The sequence below is a fragment of the Rhincodon typus genome, chromosome 14, assembly GCF_021869965.1.
Source record: "Rhincodon typus isolate 14 chromosome 14, sRhiTyp1.1, whole genome shotgun sequence".
Classification (NCBI taxonomy): domain Eukaryota; kingdom Metazoa; phylum Chordata; class Chondrichthyes; order Orectolobiformes; family Rhincodontidae; genus Rhincodon; species Rhincodon typus.
This window is the reverse complement of record NC_063345.1, coordinates 17,901,892-17,925,013: the sequence shown is the minus strand read 5'-3', so window position 1 is coordinate 17,925,013 and position 23,122 is coordinate 17,901,892. Positions and strand designations below refer to the sequence as shown.

The 23,122-nt window shown below is 42.4% G+C and overlaps 2 protein-coding genes across 10 annotated transcripts in view; one reads left to right on the top strand and one right to left on the bottom strand.

Moving 5' to 3' along the window:
- Positions 1–20,509, bottom strand: part of col4a5 (collagen, type IV, alpha 5 (Alport syndrome)) — a 232,843-nt gene extending 212,334 nt beyond the window's left edge. For 4 of the 6 annotated variants that reach the window (XM_048605092.1, XM_048605096.1, XM_048605094.1 and 1 more), the window contains exon 1: positions 20,045–20,502. In XM_048605092.1, coding sequence (XP_048461049.1) covers positions 20,045–20,140 — 96 coding nt within the window. In that variant the 5' untranslated portion in view covers positions 20,141–20,502. Of the gene's footprint in view, positions 1–20,044 lie in introns of all 6 variants that reach the window. The other 2 variants (XM_048605093.1, XM_048605095.1) reach the window with 2 other exon arrangements.
- Positions 20,510–20,631: 122 nt separating this feature from the next.
- The window catches only part of col4a6 (collagen, type IV, alpha 6), a 380,416-nt gene continuing 377,925 nt past the window's right edge, over positions 20,632–23,122 (top strand). For 3 of the 4 annotated variants that reach the window (XM_048605112.1, XM_048605109.1, XM_048605111.1), the window contains exons 1-3: positions 20,632–20,828; positions 21,248–21,364; positions 21,561–21,609. In XM_048605112.1, the coding sequence (XP_048461069.1) occupies positions 21,354–21,364; positions 21,561–21,609 (60 nt within the window). In that variant the 5' untranslated portion in view covers positions 20,632–20,828; positions 21,248–21,353. Of the gene's footprint in view, positions 20,829–21,055; positions 21,148–21,247; positions 21,365–21,560; positions 21,610–23,122 lie in introns of those variants that run through there. The other variant, XM_048605110.1, reaches the window with a different exon arrangement.

The following is a 23,122-nucleotide window of genomic DNA, read 5'->3' as shown; positions in this document are numbered from 1 at the left end:
AATTTAGCATGGCCACATGCAAATCTTTGTACTCCCCTTGTGGTGAGAGACTAGAACATAGAACAGTTTAAAAACATGGGGTCTTTCATTTGAGATGGAAAGGAAGAAAAGCTTTTTCTGCCAGAAGGCAAGAAGTAACTGGAATTCTCTTCACCAGAGAGCAGTGGAGGCAGGGTCATCAAATGTTTTTAACCCACAGGTAAATAGATTCTTCACTAACAAAAGAATCAAGGAGATTTGGTGAGAAGGAAAGTGGATTTGAGGCCACAGTCAGCTCAGTCATAATCTTATTTAATGGTATCATTGGCTAGAGGGGCATAATGGTTTACTCCTGCTCCTAATTCACATGTTTGTGTATTTGTATGAATGTACCTGAGGAGATGGTGTTGATAATAGAGACCGATCTTTGCAAAAATGTCCTTCATATAGTAACGCACTGACATATTTATTTTTACAAATTCATTTGTATAGAGGATCCAGCAAATTTAGCTAAAGTGATACAAGTATTTTTTCTCTAAGATCTGTTCAATGTAATGAATCCTTCTTGGATAAAATGGTTCTAAAATAGACAGGAGAAAGCAAAAATGCTAACATTTCAGCAGATGTGGCTACTTGGAGCAACCAAGGTGAATCAAACCCAAATAATATCTGCCGTGATGATCTAACTATCAGAAAATTGCTAGTTCTTGGAGAATTTTGTGGCAAAGTAAATTAGAAGCCTCACGTTAATTCTAGAACCTGAATTTTAAAGTCAACCTAACTGTTTTTGTGACAATGTGGTTTCTCTTTTGACTATGTGGAGCCAAGAAAGTGTCAATTCAAATCTTATTCTTACAGAAACACTTAATTACTTTATATTTTATAATTAGGTTACATGGAGTTCTTGACTTTTTGGAGCTTAAGGTATGAATTAGAATCAACAATTGTGCACCTTTTCAACTGAATATCTTTGATAGATGTAATATACAAAGTGGCTAGATTTCCCAGCAGGGTTAACACATTTAGAATTAGTGGGTTTATGCCAACATTAAAATAATTCCAACTGAAAACTCTTGTCTACATTTTAATCTTCAATCATGGCACAATTGTCATTGTAAATGATCTATATTTCACATTTGTAATGTCCAGTATTTTCATTACGCATATCAGAAAATAAACATTGTAGCTGTTAATAGGTAGATAGTTATGAATGGATTGTGGTTCATAAATTTATTTATCCACACCTATTACTCAAATCTAGCAATCTCAGAAATCTGGTTTTGGAATATTTCGCATTGATGGCACAAGTTTTCCAGCAAAGGTTTCTCACCATTCTCAAGGAGTGACCGATATCTGATGACAAGGGAAGGAAAGGGATCTACCATGAATACTCTTCTTTAAATTGTGCTTCATTTCCTATTTTCTGTCTACTTCACTTTATAGCATAGACATCAAGTAGCCTTTACATGTTTTCACATTCTGCAAGTTGTAACTCATCCACAAAATCATGGTTTACCCCATTTGGAGATACACTGTCACTCACAATCAACCGGAGCTTATACGTCAGGCCATACCCTTCAAAAGATCTTCTGTCAGATCAAGATCTTCTATTAAGCACCTTCGGAAAGACCTTCTGTAACTTCACTTACCAAATCAATGGCTTACCTCCATCCTCCTTTAAATGCAACTCATGTAGTTGAGGTGGACAGGTTTGGACGAGGTGGATCCTGTTGACTTTGAGATCCATGATTGGGGTTGACCTGGGCCAATCTGGAAAGCCCTGGCTGACTGATATAACCAGGAGACCGTTATGTTTGAGATTGGGGAGAGGGAGCATGTGATGTCAACCGACACTCTCGATGCCTTTAGGGAGAGGTGGGCGCCAAGGGGGTGGTGGAGTGCTTTATGTGCCCCTCCAACTCTATTTTGATTTGATCCCTACCCTCCACTTCACATTTTTGATGTCAGCATTGCTCATTTCGAGCTTTGCTTGTTGCAGGTTCTCTGGCCCCATGGGTGTTTTTCCTGGTTGTGGAAACAGAAAAAAAATATCCAGGAGAGTTAGAATCTCCTCAGTTCAGGGGACTGACCCTGAGCTGGCTGGCCATAGCCTGTGTACTGTGCACCAGTAAAAAAAAACTGACTTGGTGGAGGGATACCGGCCTCTGGGCAGTTATTTTGGTGGCAACGGGAGAAAACAGTACGTGCCTGAAGAAAATTCATTTGCAACAGTCACCTTGGTGTACTAAACATTTCTGACATCATGCCTTCATTTGGGAGGCTTGACTTGTTTGATCCTGCTGTTGAAGATTGGGCCCAGTATGTGAAAAGAAATGCGATATTTTTTCCAGGCAAATGACATTGTGGCAGTTGAAAAGCAATGGATAATCTTTTTGACTGCTTGTGGACCTGCAGCATTTTTGCTTGTTAGGGACTTAACTTTCTCAGAGGCACCAGACACTAAAATCTTCCAAGAGTTGATGGAGTTAGTAAAGGAATATTATGACCCCAAACCTCCTCTATTTCTGAGATGCTATGAGTTTTATTCAGCTGTTTGAGGACTGGGGAAATCCATATCGGGATTTTTGACAAGGTTGAGATGACTGTCAGAGGCATGTGATTTTGGGTTAACCCTGAGTGAGATGCTGAGTGACCGTTTGGTATGTGGGATTAATGATGTATCCATGCGGAAGTGCTGACTAGCTGGAGCCCAACTGGACTTCAAACAGGCTCCAAAAATGGCTTTGTCATTAGAAAATGTGGCAAGTGGAGCACAGGAACTACAGGGCCATCCCAGTGGAAGTGAACTCCCTCACCCGTCCAACTGAGCTTGGGAGCACCACTTGAGTGAAGGCAATTGCAGAGCCTCACGCAGGGGTTATCCTGAGCAGAGGGACCGTAGGCCAGCCCACAGTAGAACGCCACAACAAAGCCGAGCCTCGGCCAAGTGGCCAAAAAGTTCTTCAGGATCTGGGCCAGCAAGCCATTGTCGTTGTTCCTGGTGTGTGTCCTCGAGACAGCAAAGGAGTCCTACAAGGCCTGACCTGAGTGAGAAAACTCGCAGGCCGGTACCCAGGAGAGTGCACACCCTGGAAATTCGCCCTATATTTGGGTTGGAACAATTAAATTGCTTAGTGATATCCAAATTGGAACCGATTAAAATTAATGTTCGGTTAAACGGTCACCCAGTTCCCAAGGAGGTCGATACTCGCACAGCTGTATGTGTGGTTGCAGAATCTGCCTTTAACAAGATTCACTCAGGACTCCAATCCTTAGGTTTGCGCGAGGTCTCAGCCAGACGAGAACATACACCGAGGAGCCGTTGCAGATTAAGGGTACGACTTCAGTTCCAATCTCCTACAACAAGAATTACCACTGATGGTGGTAAGAGGCTCAGGCCCAAGCCGGCAGAATTGGTTGAGAAAGATTCACCATCGAGGGCGGCATATTACTGTGGGGAGCAAGGGTGATTGTCCCGAGTAAAGGTCGCCGCCAGATACTGGCTGAACTCCACCAGTGTCATCCAGGGATTTCTGAGATGAAGATGCTAGCAAGAAGCTACGTCTGATGGCCAGGTTCTGGATGCCAACATAGCTGTGTTGTTGTGGCAGTGCCCAGAGTGCCAGGAAGGACAGAAATTGCCACCATTGGCAACCCCACATTTGTGGAAATGGCCGGGTAAACCCTGGACTCAGTTACACATCGACAATGCCGGTCCTTTCATGGGCTCAGTGTTCCTGGTCATTGTGGGTGCCAATTCAAAGTGATTGGACATGTAGAAAGTTCATTCTGGGATGATTATTGAGAAGCTGCGAGCGTTGTTCACGAAACACTGTCTCCCGGAAGTATTGGTCACAGACAATGGAACGTCTTTTACCAGCAGGGAATGTGAATATTTCCTAAAGTCAAATGGCATTTGGCACATAAGGACAGTTCCAGACCATCCATCGTCCAATGGACTAGCAGAAGGAGCAGTCCAAATGTTGAAGGCAGGCTTAAGGAAGCAGCCTACAGCGTAAATTGATACCAAACTGTCCGGTTCCTGTTCGAGTATAGGACCACCCCACACGCAACAATAGGGATAGCTCCAGCAGAGTTGCCGCTGGGGAGAAGACTCTGCACCAGGTTAAACCTGATATCCCAGACCTGGTGGGGAGGGTGAAATGGCAGCAGGAACGCCAATGCTGGCCACATGCCGCCTCTAAGCGAGAGAGACATTTTAATTCAAGGGACAAAGTGTGGTGCCTGAATCATGGAAATAGCCCCGTATGAGTATGAGATGAGGTTGATGTGAGCTCAGGTCCCGTGACTTACAAAGTTCAGGTAGGTGGTACAGTCCTGAACAAACACATGGATCACCTGAAAGCTGTTACCTTGCAAACAGGGAAGGAGGAAAACATACCTGGCCTCTCAGAACAACCAGAAGGCCTGTCAGAAACCGTAGGTTCTCCTCCTCCATCTAGTGTCAAAGAAACCTCAGAGTCCAAGATGGATACAGCCTTGATACCATTACCACTGGAAGAAGAGGAGGAAAGTCTCCCGAGATGCTCCGGATGCAAGAGATGGGATACGGTCCAGTGCACCCCACCCATGTTAGAGTTCAAGTCCGAGGAACTAGACATGGGGCAAAAGCCTCACAAGAAAAGCTGCAAGAGAAAGGACAGGCCTACATCTCCGGACTTAGGGGAATGGGATGTAGTGATTGGAGCCAGCTGGATCTCGTTGATGACGAAACTCTTGATTGGGGTTGTTAACCTGGGCCAATCAGGAAAGCTTTGGCTGACCAATATAACCAGGAGAGTTATATCTTCTTAATTCATTCTACTGTAACTTGCAAATGTAAACATATTCTGCCATTCATATTCTACTCATAGCTGGTCATTTCATTTCATTGATCTCCAGAAAGCATTCATTCTTTTGTTGCCTGACCTGATGCTAATTGCCTCTTAGCTTCATATTTCAATTATTTCATTTACCATTTTGTTGAGACCTTTTCATTCCAGGTTGTCACAATGATCATTAGTTTATTAATAGGACTGATAGTGCTAAACTATTGTTTATATTAAACATTGCTACTTGGTGAGTACGAAAGAGAGAGCCTGAGCTCCAGTAGCTCATTTCCACAACTTATCAGTGTCAATCCAAATGCAATTAACTCTTAAAAGCTGCAGTAAATTCTGAGTTTTAAGTTAATAGTTTTTTTTTCCCATTCAGGCTTTCCTGGTAATTATACAAATGAAGTTGATGACGAAACTTGCATTTTGTATTTGATAAAATATTTCTTAATTTAAAAAATAAATAACCAGGAGAGTTAGAATCTCCTCAGTTCAGAGGACCGACTCTGAGCTGCCTGGCCACAGCCTGTGTACTGAGCACTAATAAGTAAAGGATGATTTGGTGACGGGGCTTGGCCACTGTGCAGTTATTTCAGCAGAGGGCAATGTCTTTTTATTAAAGTCTTCTTAAGGACCAAGGTGCTGCAGCAGGTAAAGAATGTCAGAATATTTATTGAGATGTGTATCTTCTATTTGAGTACAGTCTAGACCACTTGTTTTGGCAGTTCAATTTGAAAGGCATTACCCTCAAAAACCTACAACTTTTAAAAAATTTGGATGAATGATACTGGTCACAGATAAGGAGCAATTTTGTTTCACAGCAATCCTGATAAGAATAAGCTCACCCCATGCATAGCGACACTCCCACTAAATTGAATAGAAATGAGTGATGGATCAGAGTAAGGTAGTCAGGTGTTTTACTCCTCCTTGTCTAATTATGTGGCATTGTTGATGCAGGCTTCCACATCCTTCCAGAATACAATAGCAATTCTCCATTTGAAAGTTGGCACGCCATTGGATTATTCATGAACGTTGTAAATGAGCCTAACAGCATCCTTAGCCAACATAAACATGGATCAGCATCCAGAAGTGGCTGCTGTATAGTGACCAGGGGCTGCAATTTAGAGGGCACTGATTGGTCACACAAAAAAAAGTCATTTGGAAACTATTCCACAATGTAATGCTGTGGTCAATGTTGATAAGGGCTGAGTGGGACAAACACCCCCTCAGTTGGAGGAAGTCTTGACCTTCTGAAGCAGCGCCAGTGCCCAGTAGTGGGCATTGCCAGAACTGTAAGCAGATCCATAAAGTGCAGCCCATGGACCTCGAGGGTGAAATATACAAGAACGTATTGGACAGGGAAGGAAGCATCTTCGGGTAAGAGTGTTGGGGCATCACGATTGTGGGTTTTGCGGTGCAAGCAAAGAGGAAGGGAGATGTACTAACTCCCAAGATGGGCATTCTTCCAGCATAGCACTCTACTTCTTGCAATTTTACAAACATTTTTAAAGTTTGGTTGCACGCTCACCCATGCCAATCATATTGTGGCATGGCCATGGAAATATTGGGGTCAGCTGAGTTTTCAACAAGCTTATTTGACCTTTAGTTATTTATTTAAATATATATGGCTGAATTGTGGCTGTGTTTTTGCTCTTCCCTTGGGTCAATGGCACCAAGTTCAATTACAATATCTAACCAACTTTAATAAAGCAATCTTCTGCAGCTGTATAAAACATTAGTTAGGCCACATTTGGAGTATTGTATGCAGTTCTGGTTGCCACACTATAGGAAGGATGTGGAGGCTTTGGAGAGGGTGCAAAAGAGATTTACCAGGATGTATTAGCTGTAAGGAGAGTTTGGACAAACTTGAACTTTGCCAGAGCGTCACAGGCTGAGGGGTGACCTGTTAAAAGTATATAAAATTAAGAGTGGCATGGATAGGATAGATAGTCAGAGTCTTTTTTCTAGAGTGGAAAAATTAAAACTTGTGGGCATAGGTTTAAGGTGAGAGGGGAGAAGTTTAAAAGAGATGTATGAGGAAGGTTTTTTTAAACTAAGGGTAGTAGAATATGGACCACATGCACGCAGATGAAATTACTTTAGAATGGCACCATGGTTCGCACAGACATAGTAGGCCAAAGTGCCTGTTCCTCTACTGTACTGTCCTATGTTCCATGTTTTCTTAACAACACACAAAGCACATGAAGACCATAAATCTTGTGGAATGGAAGAATTACTGAAGTTCTCAAAGGGTCAATCAAGAGGTATGACAAACATGAACTTGGTCTATTTCAGACATTTTCATTTCACCTTGTCTTCTCCCCGTTCCATGAAGATACAATTGACTTTAGAATTCCCTCAGAGATTCTGAAATGATTCAACAAACCAATGCAGACAAACTTATCAAATGCCATCGTTGCATGAAAGAGATAAATGAACAGGATCACAAGCCGAAAAAAAGCATTGTGCTTTTGAATTTAATCCCCAGAAGATAACGTGTTCATTTGCTGTTGAATGTTTGCCTGTCTCCATGCAGACTTATTTGCACATGAACAAGCTGCATGAGCAAGGAGGATCATTTTTATATGTGATGGGATGCACGAGTGGCAGTGTACTCACATTGGAAAGATAATCTGATTCATCCAATGCACAATTGTGGTATATGGGGGTTATATTACCAATTTTTTTAGAAGTCTGTTCATTTATTGGATGTGGGCTTTATTGCCCATCGCTAATTACATTTGAGATAGCGGTGGTGAGCTGTTTTCTTGAATTGCTGCAGTCCAAGTAAGGTAGGTACACCCACAATGCTGTTAGAAAGGGAATTCCAGCAATTTGACCCAAAACCACTGAAGGAACTGCGATTTATCTCTAACTCAGTATGGTGTTTGGCTTAGAGAGGAACTTGCAGGTGGTGGCAATCCCATCCATCTGTTGTCCTTGTCCTTGCAGGTGATAGAAGTTGTGGATATGGATGGCACTGTTGATAGAGTCTTGGTGAGTTGTTGCAGAGCATCTAGTAGATGGTCCACACTGTCCGGAGGGAGTGAATGTTGAATGTGATGGATGGGATATCCTGGTGAGAGTAAAGCTTTTTCAAGTCTTGTTGGATCTGCACTCATTCAGGCAAGTGGGAAGTATTCCATCAAATTCCTGACTTGAGCCTTGTAAATGTTGGCTGGCATTTGGGCCATCAGGAGTTCAGTTGCGCACTGCAGACTTTCCAGCCTCTGACTTGCTTTTGTAGCCACAGTCTTTAAAAGATTGGTCCAGTTTAGTTTCTGATCAATGTTAACACTTAAGTTGATGATTATGAGGATCCAACGGTGATAATGGCAAATGGTTAGATTCTGTCTTATTGGAGATGGTCAAAGATGGAAATGTTGTGCCATGAATGCTATTTGCCACATATCAGTCCAATTTTGGATATTGTTCAGGTCCAACTGCATATGGACATGGACTGAGCCAGTACCCGAGGAGTCATAAATGATGCTGAACATTGTGTCATCATCAGAGAACCTCACCACCTCTGACCTTATGATAAATGGGAAGTAATTGATGAAGCAGCTGAAGATGGTTAGGGTTCCTCTTCCCTGAAGAACTCCTGCAGTGATATCCTGGCACTGAGATGACTGATCTCCAACAAACATAACCATCTTCCTTTGTGCGAGGTATGACTCCATCCAGTGGGGAACTCCCACTGATTTCAGTTTTGCCAGGGCTCCTTGGTGCCACAATCAGTCAAATATTGGCTTGATGTCAAGGACAGTCACAATCACCTCATCTTGTGAGTTCAGATCTTTAGGCAAAGTTTAGCCTAAGACTACAATGAGATCTGGAGCTGATTGGCTCCAGAGGAACCTGAACTGAGCATCAACAAGTAGGTTATGGCTGAGTAAATGTCACTTGGTAGCATATAGATAACTTCATCACTTTGTTGATGATCATGACTAGACTGACAGATTGGTACTTGAAGGGGTTGGATTTATCCTATATTTCATAGGCAGGACATCCATGGGCAATTTTCCACACAGCTGTGTTAATGCTAATGTTGTAGCTGTACTGGAGCAGCTTAGCTGGAGATGTAGCTTGTTCTGGAGTACAAGTTTTCAGTGCTATGGCTGCAATGTCATCAAAGCTGAAAGCCTTTGCAGTTGCACTTAATTTACTTCCAACTTTCTGGGAGTATATGTTTGTGCTGAACGAATTAAGACACATTAGCATTTGAAAAGATAGTTCACATTTGGCACCTTAAGCTACTATTGAGTGATCACAGATCAGATGGCCCTGGCCTTAGGATCACATTTGAACATCTTAAACTCAGGACAATGCAGTTCATCAAGGATTCACCATGTAGGAAAGGTAAATTTTTATTGCCTTCTGTTTTTTCACAAAGTAGTACAATCAGCAGCATATCTTTGATACCAACATCTCAAAGTGGCAATTCAGGGTTTCTTTGATACATAGCAAGTTATTAAGACAACACATTTTAACGCTGCACTGATGCAGATGTGTAAAACTCAAATTATCATGTTGAATTGCTCTTGGAGTCAATTGCCTCTATTTAACCCCTAATGTTTTACAGTTTGACTTGCTCTCTTGTGGCACAATTTGAGTTTCAAAGTTTGAAATCTTGAGTAATTTACTTTGCTCAAGCAAGCACAGTACAAACAATAATGCATGAGTAAAATCTTATCGATACAGCTGATCATATGCAAAAAAAGGCTAATGTTGATTAGAACATCCTATAATATTACACAGCATATAAATGTATAAGGCTAAGAATCTCACAGATCAATATATCTCAAAAGGACGTTGCAGCCATAATTTGAGAAAGGATACATCCAGATAAATATCACAAGCATTTCTATTCCCCTTCATTACAATAATAGCAAGTAATATATACATTTATATTTATGTTTAAAATAGTAAAATGGACGAAGACACTACAATGGCATGTTGTTAGTCAACATTGAAGAATGAAAGAGATGTTAGGATAAGTAACCAAAAGCTTGTTCAAGGAGGGAGGTTTCAGACAACATCTTCAAGAAGAAGGCTGACAGCCAAAGCTATTTAGGGAGGAAATTTCATAGCTTAGTGCCTTGGCAGATGAATGCACAACTGTCAACAGCAAAGTGATGGAAATTGGGACTGTACAAAATAGGAGGAATGTGATTTTCTGGGAGGGGTATAGAACTGGTAGAAGTTCTAAAGTCAGGGAGATGCGAGGTCAGGAGGAATTTGAACACATTGATGAGACTTCTGAATTCTAGGCATTGCCAGACCTGGGGCCAAAAGAAAGCTGAGCAGTGATAGAAGAATAGGAGGTGCAAGTTCGGCTCCAGACAGCTACATTGTGAATGAACAAAAGTCTATGGACCGTGCGAATTGGAGGCTAGCTTTTTATGTATTGGAACAGTGAGTTTCAGCAACAGCAGATGGGCCAAGGCACAGTGGAAATGTTCAATATTACGGAAGTACAAGTAGGTACTGTTGGTGTTAAGTTGGAGATGGGGTCAGAAGCTCAGCTCAGGACGAAATAGGAGCACCAGATTGAGATCAATCTCATGGCATTAATACATGCTTGGATTAGGATCAATGGCTGAATTGTGACACTGCTTGATTCAAAAGATTGCCAAATTTCATTGCCTGAGATCACATAGGGGTGTGAGTGGCACTAGAATGTTTAAATTATTAGACTAATAATCCAAAAGGCCTGGACTAATGTTCCAGTGACATGAGCACAAAATTGTTAGAGAAATTCCATCTGACTCCTTAATGTCATTCAGCGAAGAGAATCTGTCATTTTGACCCAGTTTGGTCTATATGTGTATCCAGATCCATAGCACTGGGGTTGATTCTTAACTACCCTTCAGAATGGGCCACAAAATGCCCAATTGCATTCACTTCTCAAGGGTAATCAGGGATTGGCAGTAGATGAGGACCTAAGCAATGATTCCCAGTTCTTGAATTAAATTAAAAATGGTTACTTAGAAAAGACATTTGTGGATATTACTGTCTGTGGAAATGGAATGAAGTATAAATCACCCTATGAAGAGAAGATGGAAAATTCCCCTTCCCTCAAAAGACATCGTATTCTCAGTAGATGATCACTGCAAAACTCAAATAGTTATTTCCTTAGTATCCATGTATTTAATGGAGCTACATTCCATGTAAGCAGGAACACCAAAATGTTTAGGTAAAGAGGGTCTTACCTTTTCATCTCAAAGTTGAGGAAGAATGAGATGAAAGGAGCTTTTAATCTTAAATACTGCAAACATTTCTTTTGATATAGTCAATTCTTATACATGCGCGGCATCCCATTAAGAAAGCTATGGCATTGATACTCATGCTAGTAAGATTGTCAGATGATCAGCAAGGGGAATGACGCACCATAAGATCTGATCAAGAAAAGAAACCAGACATGTACACCACCATTATCATTAAATAAACAAGATAAGGGCTTAGTTGCATTGAATCAGAGCATGACCCTTATGGTTCTCTGCATGATCATACAGATGGAAAAGGAGCATCTCTGCTTTTCCTTTGAAGATTTCATGAATTTCAACAATTTATCTTTAATTATGAGTGTAAGTTCAGACTACAAGTTTCATGTGCCTACGTATGAACTTTCATCCTTCTCAGAAAAACCTTCAAACCAGACTAAAAACCTGAATCTAAAACAAAAAGTTCCTGTTTACTAGAGCCAAGATCAATGTAATGAAAACAAGTTTAAGTGCTTGGCTCCTAAAAATAACTAGTATCAAATGTTTTTATTTCCACTAGTGATGGATTAACATTTTAAACATCCTCATTCCCTTTTCTGACACATTAATTCAATTATTTCTTTTCCAGAAGTTACCTATATCATGGTTGGGATTACAAACTTTAGTTGCTAGTTTTTCATTTCGAATTTCTCCTAAAATCTTGCAATTAGCAATGTACTATTTTGACCTTCTAGTCTGAATGGTCTAAAAATTACATCTGCTGTGTATTTACTCACCAAGTCACTGTCATCTAATATATTAACCACTTGAGATATGGCAAATTAGGAATCCAGATTTGAGTAATTGCTTCCTGATTAGTACATGCAGTATGAATAATTTATACCATTTCTATGTTACTTAATGTTGGGAGATGCTTGTTAAGAATATAAACACTTGTAAAGTATTTTTACCAGTATTGCATGATGACCTTAAGCATATCATGTGCCATAAAAATTAATGCATGTGGCTAAAATTGCATTTTCGTACCCACATCTGTTACTTGGGAGAAAATTCTGTTGCCCGACACAGCACCATGTTAGAAAGGGGCAGATCAGATGTCCTACACTCCTGCTCTTTCTGGAGGCGCTTCCCTCCTTGATACCCTGGTCTGTTCTCCAACAGTCCCTCACTTTCCAACACACCATCCATGCAAGGTCAGGATATATTACAACTGAACTCTTACATCCTGCCTCTCACTGTCCAATGCTCCTAATCTGTCTTCTGGGTAAAATTATGGGCATAACGTAATGCCCCTCAAAGTGGTGAGTTTGGAAGCAGAGATGGACAATTTGATTGAGAAGGTGGGAAGGCGGGCTGGGGGGGTGCACAGTGGATACCTGCCTCCAGCTGATTTAAGTTTGGGGCAGGGAGTCTCAAGGATGGCCTTTTTGTCCAGTTGCTAATTGAAGCCCTTAAGTAGCAAACGATTGCCCAGTTTAGCACCTCATCCACTGACTGGGGTAACCAATCAGGGGGCTAGCCATGTGAAGTAATCAATAAGCATAAGGTGGGTTGGAAGGTGTCACTCTTCAAATACACTCATTGCTTGAACTAGGAACATGAAATTAGGAAGAGGGTAGGATGCTTGCTGAAAGCCACACTGTCCTTTCTCCGCACTATACTATCCCAGCCAGCTTTCCCCTTCTGGTGATCCCTATTCTATGCTCACTGACCAATGGCTTTGTTCTTTAGCTGTTCTGGGCCTCTTCCTGAGTGCTCTACTACCAGTAACCACTGCTTTGGAACCACAGCCAATCAGAAGCCAGCAGCTCTCAGCGGGCAGGGTTTATGTGCCCAGGGCCCGGAGACCTAGAGAAGACCCGATGCTGGCCAATTACGTGCCTGACAAGCACTCAATTCCATTGAGCCCTCCCGAGTGGAGGCAACATGGGACTCACACCGCTTCTCCAACCTGTAGGTGAGACCCTTGTTGCCATTGAATTGAATTGAATTCAATTCCATCTTGTGATTTACTTGCAATTATTTCAATTTAGTACATTGTATTCACATGTTTATGTTGTGATCTCCTCTCTAACGGAAGGCCAAATGCAGACAATGTGAATGCTTCCTGCAGTCTGTAGGTGTAACCCAAGTTTCCAATCATCTGTCATTTTAAATTTTCCGTCTCATTCCCACTTTGACTTCTTGGTCCTCACACATCTGGTATTGCTCTTTTTAAGCTCGAAGTAAAAGCCTGAGGAGCTCATCTTTGACAGGTCACTTTACAGCCTTTTTGGCACTGAATGTTGGGTGCAATAATTACAGATTATAAATTCCCCTTTGCTGTTTATGCAGCTGTTAGTGAGGATTCTGTTCTTCCTATTTACAATTCTTTTGGGCCAATCTTTTATTTCTTTTTTGCCTTACATCATCATCTCTTTTCTCATATCATCGCTCCAGCTCTCCACCCCTGTCCCAGACACTGGCTTTTATTTTCTCCAACCTTTCCCTGCCTCTGAGCTCACTTAAAAAAAGTTTTATACATACAATTTTGATGTAAAGTCACATTACTAAAACATCAACTCTATTTCTCTCTCCATATAGGATGCTGGGCCTGCGAAGCATTTCCAGCACACTTTGGTTTCATCTTCATAAGTGCATTCACAATCATCGAGTCATAGAGTCATAGAGCTGTACAGCATGGAAGCAGACCCTTCGGTCCAACTCGTCTGGCCAGGAATCCTATATAAATCTAATCCCATTTGCCAGCATTTGGCCCATATCCCTCTAAACCCTTCCAGATGCCTTTTAAATGTTGTAATTGTACCAGCCTCTACCACTTCCTCTGGCAACTCATTCCAGACACACACCACCCTCTGCATGAAAAAGTTACTCCTTAGGTCCCTTTTAAATCTTTCGCCTCTCACCTTAAACCTATGCCCTCTAGTTTTGAATTCCACTAACTCAGGGAAAAGACTTTGGCTTCACCCTATCCATTCCCCTCGTGATTTTATAAACCTCTATAAGGTCACCCCTCAGCCTCCGACACGCCAGGGAAAATAGTCCCAGTCTATTCAGCTTCTCCATATTGCCTAAACCCACCAATCCTGGCAATATCCTTGTAAATCTTTTCTGAACTCTTTTCAAATTTCACAACATCCTTCCTATAGCAGGAGACCAGGATTGAACGTTGTATTACAAAAGTGGCCTAACCAATGTCCTGTATAGCTGCAACATGACCTCCCAACTCCTATACTCCATGCACTGACCAATAAATTGAATAAAATAAGGAAACAGTAGGTCAGATGGATTCAAGCTTGATACAGAGGAATGTTTTAAGGAACAATGGAGGAGAGAGGATAAACAGATTTAGGGATGGAATTCCAAAGTTTAGGGCCAAGGGACCAGAAGGCACAGTTGCAAATGATGAAGGGATGTAAACTGACGATGTGCAACATGTTGTGAGTTGGAGTCACAGCATTGCTAATTTTATTGTCTCGTGCAATTAAGCACAACAAGCTTTTCCAGGGAAGTCCTCTTTGATTAGGCCTTTGCTATGCAACTCTCTGCTTGTTTGATTTTGCCTAGTTTTTCTTAGATTTTTGCCCACACACATGTGGAGACATATTTGTACATGCATCTCAATTGCCAACTTTGAGGGCAGACAATTTATGAGTTCTCAACCATTGGCCAAGTTGCACTGGAAGTTTACATCGGCCTTTGCATTTCAACTTGCTTCTGCTCAGCACTCCCTAATTATTATCTTAAGTTTGAACTTTGGTATCTGAATTTTGAACATTTAGCTATTTTGAATAATGTTCTTGAATTGACTTTGCCGATTTTTTTCCATCATCCTGAATGCTTTAATTCAGTCCCGTCAAAGCCTTCTCACCCCTGTCCAAAGGGAACTAACCAAACTTACCTAACCTTCCTTCATAAATCATGATTCCTGATACCTGGAATCATTAAGATCATTCACCTCTGTATCTCTGCATGGCCAGCAGAAACCTGTCCAATAACTGGGATTGCACATTGATGAAATGAGGAATTACATAAATTACTTAGGTTTCAAACAGCCAATTAATAGAGTTCTTGAAATCATCAAACAATCTTTGACTAAGCAAAGCTTGAAATGAAATGATATGAAGTCTTCACCTGACAAAGGGGCAATGCTCCGAAAACGTCTGATTTCAAATAAACCTGTTGGACTACAACCTGGTGTGATGTGATTTTTCATCTTTTTATATTTCTGGTTAGTTTTCTGTCAATCCCTAATTTTTCCCTCTTTATTTTCTTTTTAGTTATTCTTTGCTTTTTTTCACATTCTGTCTAACCTTCTGACCTGTCACAACTCTTTGAGGAATCATATGCTTTTTCATTCAATTTGATACTATCTTTAACTTAATTTGTTCGCCATGGATGGTATTTGCTTCCCTTAAAGTCGGTCATTCTCACTGGAATGCACCTTTCCTGAGTGTTATGAAATATAGTCAGATAATGTTTTTGCGATGTTCATAAAGAGATAAACATAAGCCAGGGCACGAGAGAAAACTCCACTAATCGTCTTCAAAATGGTGAACAGGGGATCTTTCACATCCATCCAAGAGAGCAGATGGATGCTTGATTTAATGTCGCATTTGAGATGCAGCATGCCGTCAGTATCACATCGGAGTGTCAGTTGGACTTTTTGTGCTCAAGAATTGGAGTGAGAACTGAACACAGATTCTTGGCTGACACTGTTACCCACTGAGCTGATATCCCAAAACAGTTGACATTCCATGTCTCTCTCCTCTTTAAATGCTGTTTAATGTCCATCTGATCAACCATTCGGTCACATGCCCTAGTGTCACCTGACATTGTGCCAATTTTCTTCTGTCTGATTATGCTCCCACAAAATGCCTTAAAGCGTTTTATTATGACAAAAGCACAGAAACAGTTTGGCTGTTCTTCAATAACACTTAAATCAAAGTTATGAGTGGCTACAGGTCCATTACTCCTGTTGTTAATGGTGAGAACAATCTCAGTTGATGAATTAAGAGCATTACAGAAGATGAACATTAGACAAATTTAATGTGTATTGATTAAGAGTGGTTGTTTTTACAATGTACTGGTAACAGTATCCCAACTGGGTCAACCAGACTCTCCACAGTCAGTGGCTTTTTTCATATGCCAACATTAATGACTTCTTTCTATTGAAGAACTGACTGACTTCTCTTCTTAAGTTCTTCTTTCCCTCCAATTCCTCCACAATCAAAACTGCCACCATAACTACTTCAAAACGATCCCACAACTGATCTCTGAACAATTGTAACCCTGTGGCTGAAGTTAAAAGATAACCTTAAAGAGTTAGGAATTCAAATAACAAGCACATTTAGATAAGCAATGTAGATGCCAGTATTCTTCACTCTGAATATTCACTATCTCGGATGGTGGGAACATAATATTGAGTTCCAGTCCATTCTCAAACAAAGATTTGAAATGCGTAACTATTTAATGTCACCTGTGTTTACAGGAAAGCAGAAAAACTGCTGCACTTCTGCAAAAGCACTGGATTTACCATATTGCATTGACAGTATTTTCACTGCACCCAACTTTTCCTCCCTAAGAAGCTTAGTAGCAATGTACAGATTTAAAAAAAAACCTACTCAGACAGGTTATGGGACACCTCTGGAACAGGTGGGACTTGAACCTAGGACTTACTGGCTTTGAAGGTAAGGACAGTATCACTGCACTACAAAAGCCCCATTAATAGCAACTTATACATTTACTGCTCCAAATCTTTACACTTGGAACTCACTATGTTAATTTGTTTCATTTTATACTATCAGTTTAAAAAGTACTCCAATTTCCAACTAATTTGCAAAAACGTCTCGTTGCTTAGCACCAAACGTTGGCAAACTGGTTGATGTCTGGAATAGTAGGAACTGCAGATGCTGGAGAATCCGAGACAACAAGGTGCAGGGCTGGATGAACACAGCAGGCCAAGCAGCATCATAGGAGCAGAGAGGCTGACGTTTCGGGCCTAGACCCTACATCAGAAAAGGGGGAGGGGAAGGGGGTTTTGAAATAAATAGGGAGAGAGTGGGAGGCGGATAGAAGAGGGATAGAGGAGAGGATAGGTGGAGAGGAAACAAACAGGTCGAAGAGGCGGGGATGGAGCCAGGAAAGGTGAGTGTAGGTAGGGAGTTAGGAAGGGGATAGGTCAGTCCAGGGAGTACGGACAGGTCAAGGGGGCGGGATGAGGTTGGTCGGTAGGAGATGGAGGTGCGGCTTGAGGTGGGAGGAGGGGATAGGTGGGAGGAAGAACAGGTTAGGGAGGCAGGGACGAGCTGGACTGGTTTTGGGATGCGGTAGGGGGAGGGGAGATTTTGAAACTTGTGAAATCCACATTGATACCATTGGGCTGCAGGGTTCCCAAGCGGAATATGAGTTGCTGTTCCTGCAACCTTCGGGTGGCATCGTTGTGGCACTGCAGGAGGCCCAGGATGGACATGTCGTCTGAGGAATGGGAGGGGGAGTTGAAATGGTTCGCGACTGGGAGGTGCAGTTGTTTATTGCGAACCGAGCGTAGGTGTTCTGCAAAGCGGTCCCCGAGTCTCCGCTTGGTTTCCCCGATGTAGAGGAAGCCACACCGGGTACAGCGGATGCAGTATACCACATTGGCAGATGTGCAGGTGAACATCTGCTTGATGTGGAAAGTCTTCTTGGGGCCTGGGATGGGGGTGAGGGAGGAGGTATGGGGGCAGGTGTAGCATTTCCTGCGGTTGCAGGGAAAAGTGCCGGGTGTGGTGGAGCTGGAGGGGAGTGTGGAGCGGACAAGGGAGTCACGGAGAGAGTTGTCCCTCCGGAAAGCAGATAAAGGTGGGGAGGGAAAGATGTCTTTGGTGGTGGGGTCGGATTGCAGATGGCGGAAGTGTCGGAGGATGATGCGTTGGATCCGGAGGTTGGTGGGGTGGTACGTGAGGACGAGGGGGATTCTTTTTTGGTTCTTATTGCGTGGACGGGGTGTGAGGGATGAGGTGCGGGAGATGTGGGAGACACGGTTGAGGGCGTTCTCGACCACCGAGGAGGGGAAGTTACGGTCCTTGAAAAACGAGGACAACTGAGATGTACGGGAGTGGAATGCCTCATCCTGGGAGCAGATGCGGCGGAGGCGAAGGAATTGGGAATAGGGGATAGCATTTTTGCAGGAAGGTGGGTGGGAGGAGGAGTATTCTAGGTAGCTGTGGGAGTCGATGGGCTTGAAAGGATATTTTATACTTTAGATACATCGGCAAAACTTCCTGCTGTTGAAGAGAATTCTAATCACCGTTCATTACTGTTGACTGCATTTTCACAAAATGCAATATTGAGTTTTGGGGGAATGCTATACGATCTAAAACACTGCAAATGGAAGAAAAGTCAGTGAAAATGGTGATATAGTCAATTTTCAAAAGTACTTTACAGCAACTAACTCTCCCTCTCCTCTATGTCTTAGTACTGTATGTTTGCACATGGCCCATTCACATTGTCAGGATTGTTTGTCAGATATCCAGTTCTGAATAACCCTAAATTTCCTTCATTTATTGAAAAACTAAAGGCATTATCTCTTTTTTCTGTCACTGACTTAATTAATCGCTACCCCCTGGAAATTGCTGAGTAATTATTTTCAATCATGCTGCCTTATCTGACACTATGATGAGTTTCTGAGCACATATCAGCAATACTGTGTAATGCCTATTTCTAGGTGTTTAATACTATTTGATGCCACCTCTGCCTCAGGTCATCTGCTCCTGAAAGCTTTGCATTTGTTAGTCTGGATCTGACTATTCCAATGCACTACTAACTGGTCTCCTATATTCTTTCCTTACGAGACTTGAAGCAATCCAAAATTTAGCTATCAATGCTGATTCACACCTAGTCCCAGTCACCTGTCACCTTGGTACACTGCTGAACAATGCATGAATTTTATAAAGTCTCACTGTTATTTTCAAATCCCTCCAGGGATTCACCTCCCTCATCTCTGCAATCTCTTCCAGCAATATGACTCTCCTGAGATCTCTGTGCTCTACAAGTTCTGGACGCCTGAGCACCCTCAGTTTTAACTGCACCATCGCTGATGGCCATGCCTTCAGCTGTCAAGAGCTCAGTAAACCTTTCTACTTCTCCAGTTCGCCCTCCACTTTTAAGATGCTCCTTAAAATGCACCGCTTAGGTCAAGCTGAGGCCATCTCCCTCGGCTGTTCAGTGTCAGTTTGTGTTTGCTAGCACTACTGACAAGCGTCCTGGCTCCTTTTTAACTACATCAAAGGCGTTATACAAATGTAAGTTGCTTGTGCTATTACTGGATGTATCGCTCCGTAGAGAGCCCGCACGGGCAGCCAGCACACCGAGCAGAGTGATGGGTGTGGAGACGAGAAAGAGGAATCTTTTGTCAATCGTACCTTTGAGTAAAGCATTTTTTGGGGGCAAAGCAATGGAAATAGCAATCGTGAAATGCAGAGGTTAATTGTCCCTTAGCACCTAACAGATCTTTCTCTTTCCCCAAAACACTTTCCTGAGAAGTTTGTGCATCGATTCTAACTTTAGATGAAAGTGTACACAGGCTTTTATTTTTAAATGGGGGGGGGGGGGTGCAGGCGTAGACAAAATACCGACTTCTCACCGAGAGCTGGGCCGGCTGATAATGCAGGTACTCAGTTCCCAGCCAATGTTACAAGTTGCCACAAGTAAGACAGCAATATTAACGTTCTTCAGAGAATGCCAGAGGCGAGGTGCATGTCTCTTTCCGAAAGGACAGCTCACTGCCACAGTCCTAATCACACCGGTCTTGCACTCAAAGACAGCGACCCTTAACACATCTCCAGCAGCCCGTAACAAAAATAGCGACTACAAATCTGCAGCTGCAGTTATGTTTAAATGAAAACAACTTTTTTTCTGGCCGCCGCTCTCGGCTGCTTAGTGTCTCAACGTAATGATTATTGGAAGAAAAACCCCAAAGGGGAAAAACAAACCTGAAAGAACACATTAAAATGTAATACTCACCGCTGCCTCGGAGTTCTGCACCAAAACTGTTAGCGCCGATAGCAGCAAAAATATCCGAGCACTAAGTTGGTCGATGGAGGAATATTCAAGCCTCATTTTTTTCCCAGGCTCTCCTCTATGATCAACTGTTTGAAATTGCACATCCACACATGTTCTATTCGGAAATAGAGAGAGAAGGAATAATATTCCGTAAAGAGAGAGCTGGAGGGAGGAGGGGAAGAGGGAGAGATTGACTGAGAATGTGCTGCTATAGCCTGTGTGTGTGTAAGGAAGTGTGAATGAGAAAGACAGAGAGAGAGAGACAGAGAGAGGGAGAGCGCAATAGTCAGTTACAGTATCACTCTCACCCCTCTATCTACAGCCTAGGCACAGTCTCCTCGCTCTCCCTCTAATCGCCACAATCCGACAGAACTACTTCCTATACAAAATGTACCACTTCGCAAAGGGGGAAAAAAAGAGAATGGCTTTAACCTGCTACGTTCAGAATTGGTGGGGGGAGCCGACAGCAATAAACATAAGCACCTCCAATGGGAATTACCGCCACGCCCCACCCTCCCTGACCCCTCCTATTGTTTCGGCTCAACTTTTCATTCCTTTTTTCCCTTAAAAAAAACGAGAAAGAGGAGTGGAAAAGTTAGCAAACTTTCTTTGAGGAACTATTTTACTTTAGCGGTTATGAATGCAAACCGCGCTTGCGAAAGGGATTGAGAGACATCACTGTACACTCCGGTGAATTAAGGGGCAAACAAGCACGTCGATGCTAAATGTTAAAAAGGAGCAGAGAGTGAGTATCGTGTTTCATGTATATTGTCACATCGCTTCATTTAAATCACTTAGTCAGCCTGGTGGCGTGATTCTGATCCTGCTATAAATGCATTTGCCTGTGTTACTTTTTCTGGGAAGCTTGTAATATTATTGATCGGGAGGGGGTTAATTGGAGTGGGGCTTTTATGACCAAGAGCTCTGAAAACTCCACCCCTTGCCCCTCGCACCTATCCTCGGCTTTTATGGATCAGATTGAAGGAGAGGGAACAGGGATCACCCACAGTTCAGTTCTCAAAGCCGCCTGCATCTCCTCCGTTCCTAAGAATAAAAACACGAGGGTAGTGTTTATTCTTTAACGCACCGATTGTTTCCCTGTTGTTTGCATTTCAATCTTCTCACTCACTCTCTCCCTCCCTCCCACCCCCCTCTCTCCCGAAGGCGCTGATCTTCCAGTGGTCTTTCAATGACACAGAGGAAGAGACCTGAAGCCAATTGTGAAATTGCCCAGAGTACCGCTGATTTGTAGCAGAACAAACCCGCCAAGATGACCGATTGGTGAGTGAGGAACTCTCTTTCAGCCTTAGAGTGAATTTAGTGTCGGATTGTTACTGAAGATTCTTATAACAGACATTGCAGCAGAAAACGCGACCGCACTTGTGACTGTGATATCAGACCCTTCTTGTCTGGTCTTAGCAACTGCTGGCGCAGAATGGTGCTTCTTTTTTTAAAAAAGAACTGCTTTTTCTTTCAGGATCCTGCTTGTGGTCCTAGGCTCTCTGGCTGCTGATCTTGTCCAAGCGGTGAGTGGCTGGGGAGGTGTGTGTGTGTAAATGTTACTCGCTTATTAAATTATTCAGTCACATTTTGGCCCCTCTATATTCGGGGAACATGGACATGCCTCGTCTTTACAAGCATGCAAAAGGTTTCTCTTCAAAAAAAAGTCGATGTAACTTGAGTTTCAAGGGGATGTGATTGTTGCTGCTATTATGTTCATCATCTCGAATATCTACCCTACAGCAACCAGCTTGATCTAAGGAAATGCAAAATAATGGTTTAGAGGTTTATGGTGTTTTCTTTTCAAAAATTAACAATTTTGAAAATAAACCGCACGCGGAAGACTGTGCCCCCCGACCAATATGATGGAAATTAAGCTTAATTTAAAATGAATCATTTTTAAAACAATCGTTGCATGTTAAATGTGAATTGTGTATCTCAGTACTGACGTGCTGGGGAAGCTGGTCAGAATAGTACGATTTTGCCCTTTCAGCCTGTAACTAACGCAGACTCTTGTGTCAAATTCAAAGCTCTCGCTTGATTTGACCCACTGGCAGTAGCGGAGGGAGTCCGCGCTTGAAACGCACATTGCAACTGGATATGGGGTTTAGCTTTCTGTCGAGCAGCCACTGACTGAACTCAGCACCAAGTTAGTTGCTGAGCCCATGGCAACATCTTGCAGGAACAAGTGAATTTCAGGACCACATTGAAATGAAGACCTGGTGCAAGACACTGTTGAAACGTATCACTGTTCAAAGAGGAGGAGGAAAGTTGACGTTTCGGCTCGGGACCCTTCTTCATTTTCTGAAGAAGGGTCCCGACCCGAAACGTCAGCTTTCCTGCTCCTCTGATGCTGCCTGACCTGCTGTGTTCATCCAGCTCTACACTGTTTTATCTCTGACTCCAGCATCAGCAGTTCTTACTATCTCTCAGTGTTCAAAGACTCCTGATTGCTCGACCTGGTCCAATACAAAAAGACTGTAGGCTAATACCTGAGCACATACATGTGCCTTGTAAAGTAAACCTTCTCTGAACTGGCGTTCTCTGCTTCATGTGAGCAACGAATGGAACTCTGTTTTGAGAAAACGGTAGTTTGCACCTGCCTATTAGAAAAACATTGAATCACCTGTCCATCATGTAGGCATCATGCACCCATTGAAACAAAGTGGGTGTGAAGACAAGGACAAATAAATACAAAAATGAACACACAAGTACTTTTCAGCATAAGTTACTGGAATACCTGACTGTCCCCCTGACTGCTGATTGTGGTGAGGTATTTACTTGGGCACCGGCTGCTATTCAAAGTATTGTCAAAATGACCAATGTTTGGCTGTGAGTCATGGTGAATGATAACAGCTGATTTGGCAATTGGGTATAATTTCCAACAGAGTCACTGCGTAGCAGTTAGGAATATTGGACATGATGTCTGATTTATACCAAACTTATGGGGTGTTATCTAATCCTAACCCTAACCCTAACTGCTGTCTCCCTTCCAACACTTGGGTTGATCAACTAATGTCAGACACATTGGGCTTACAT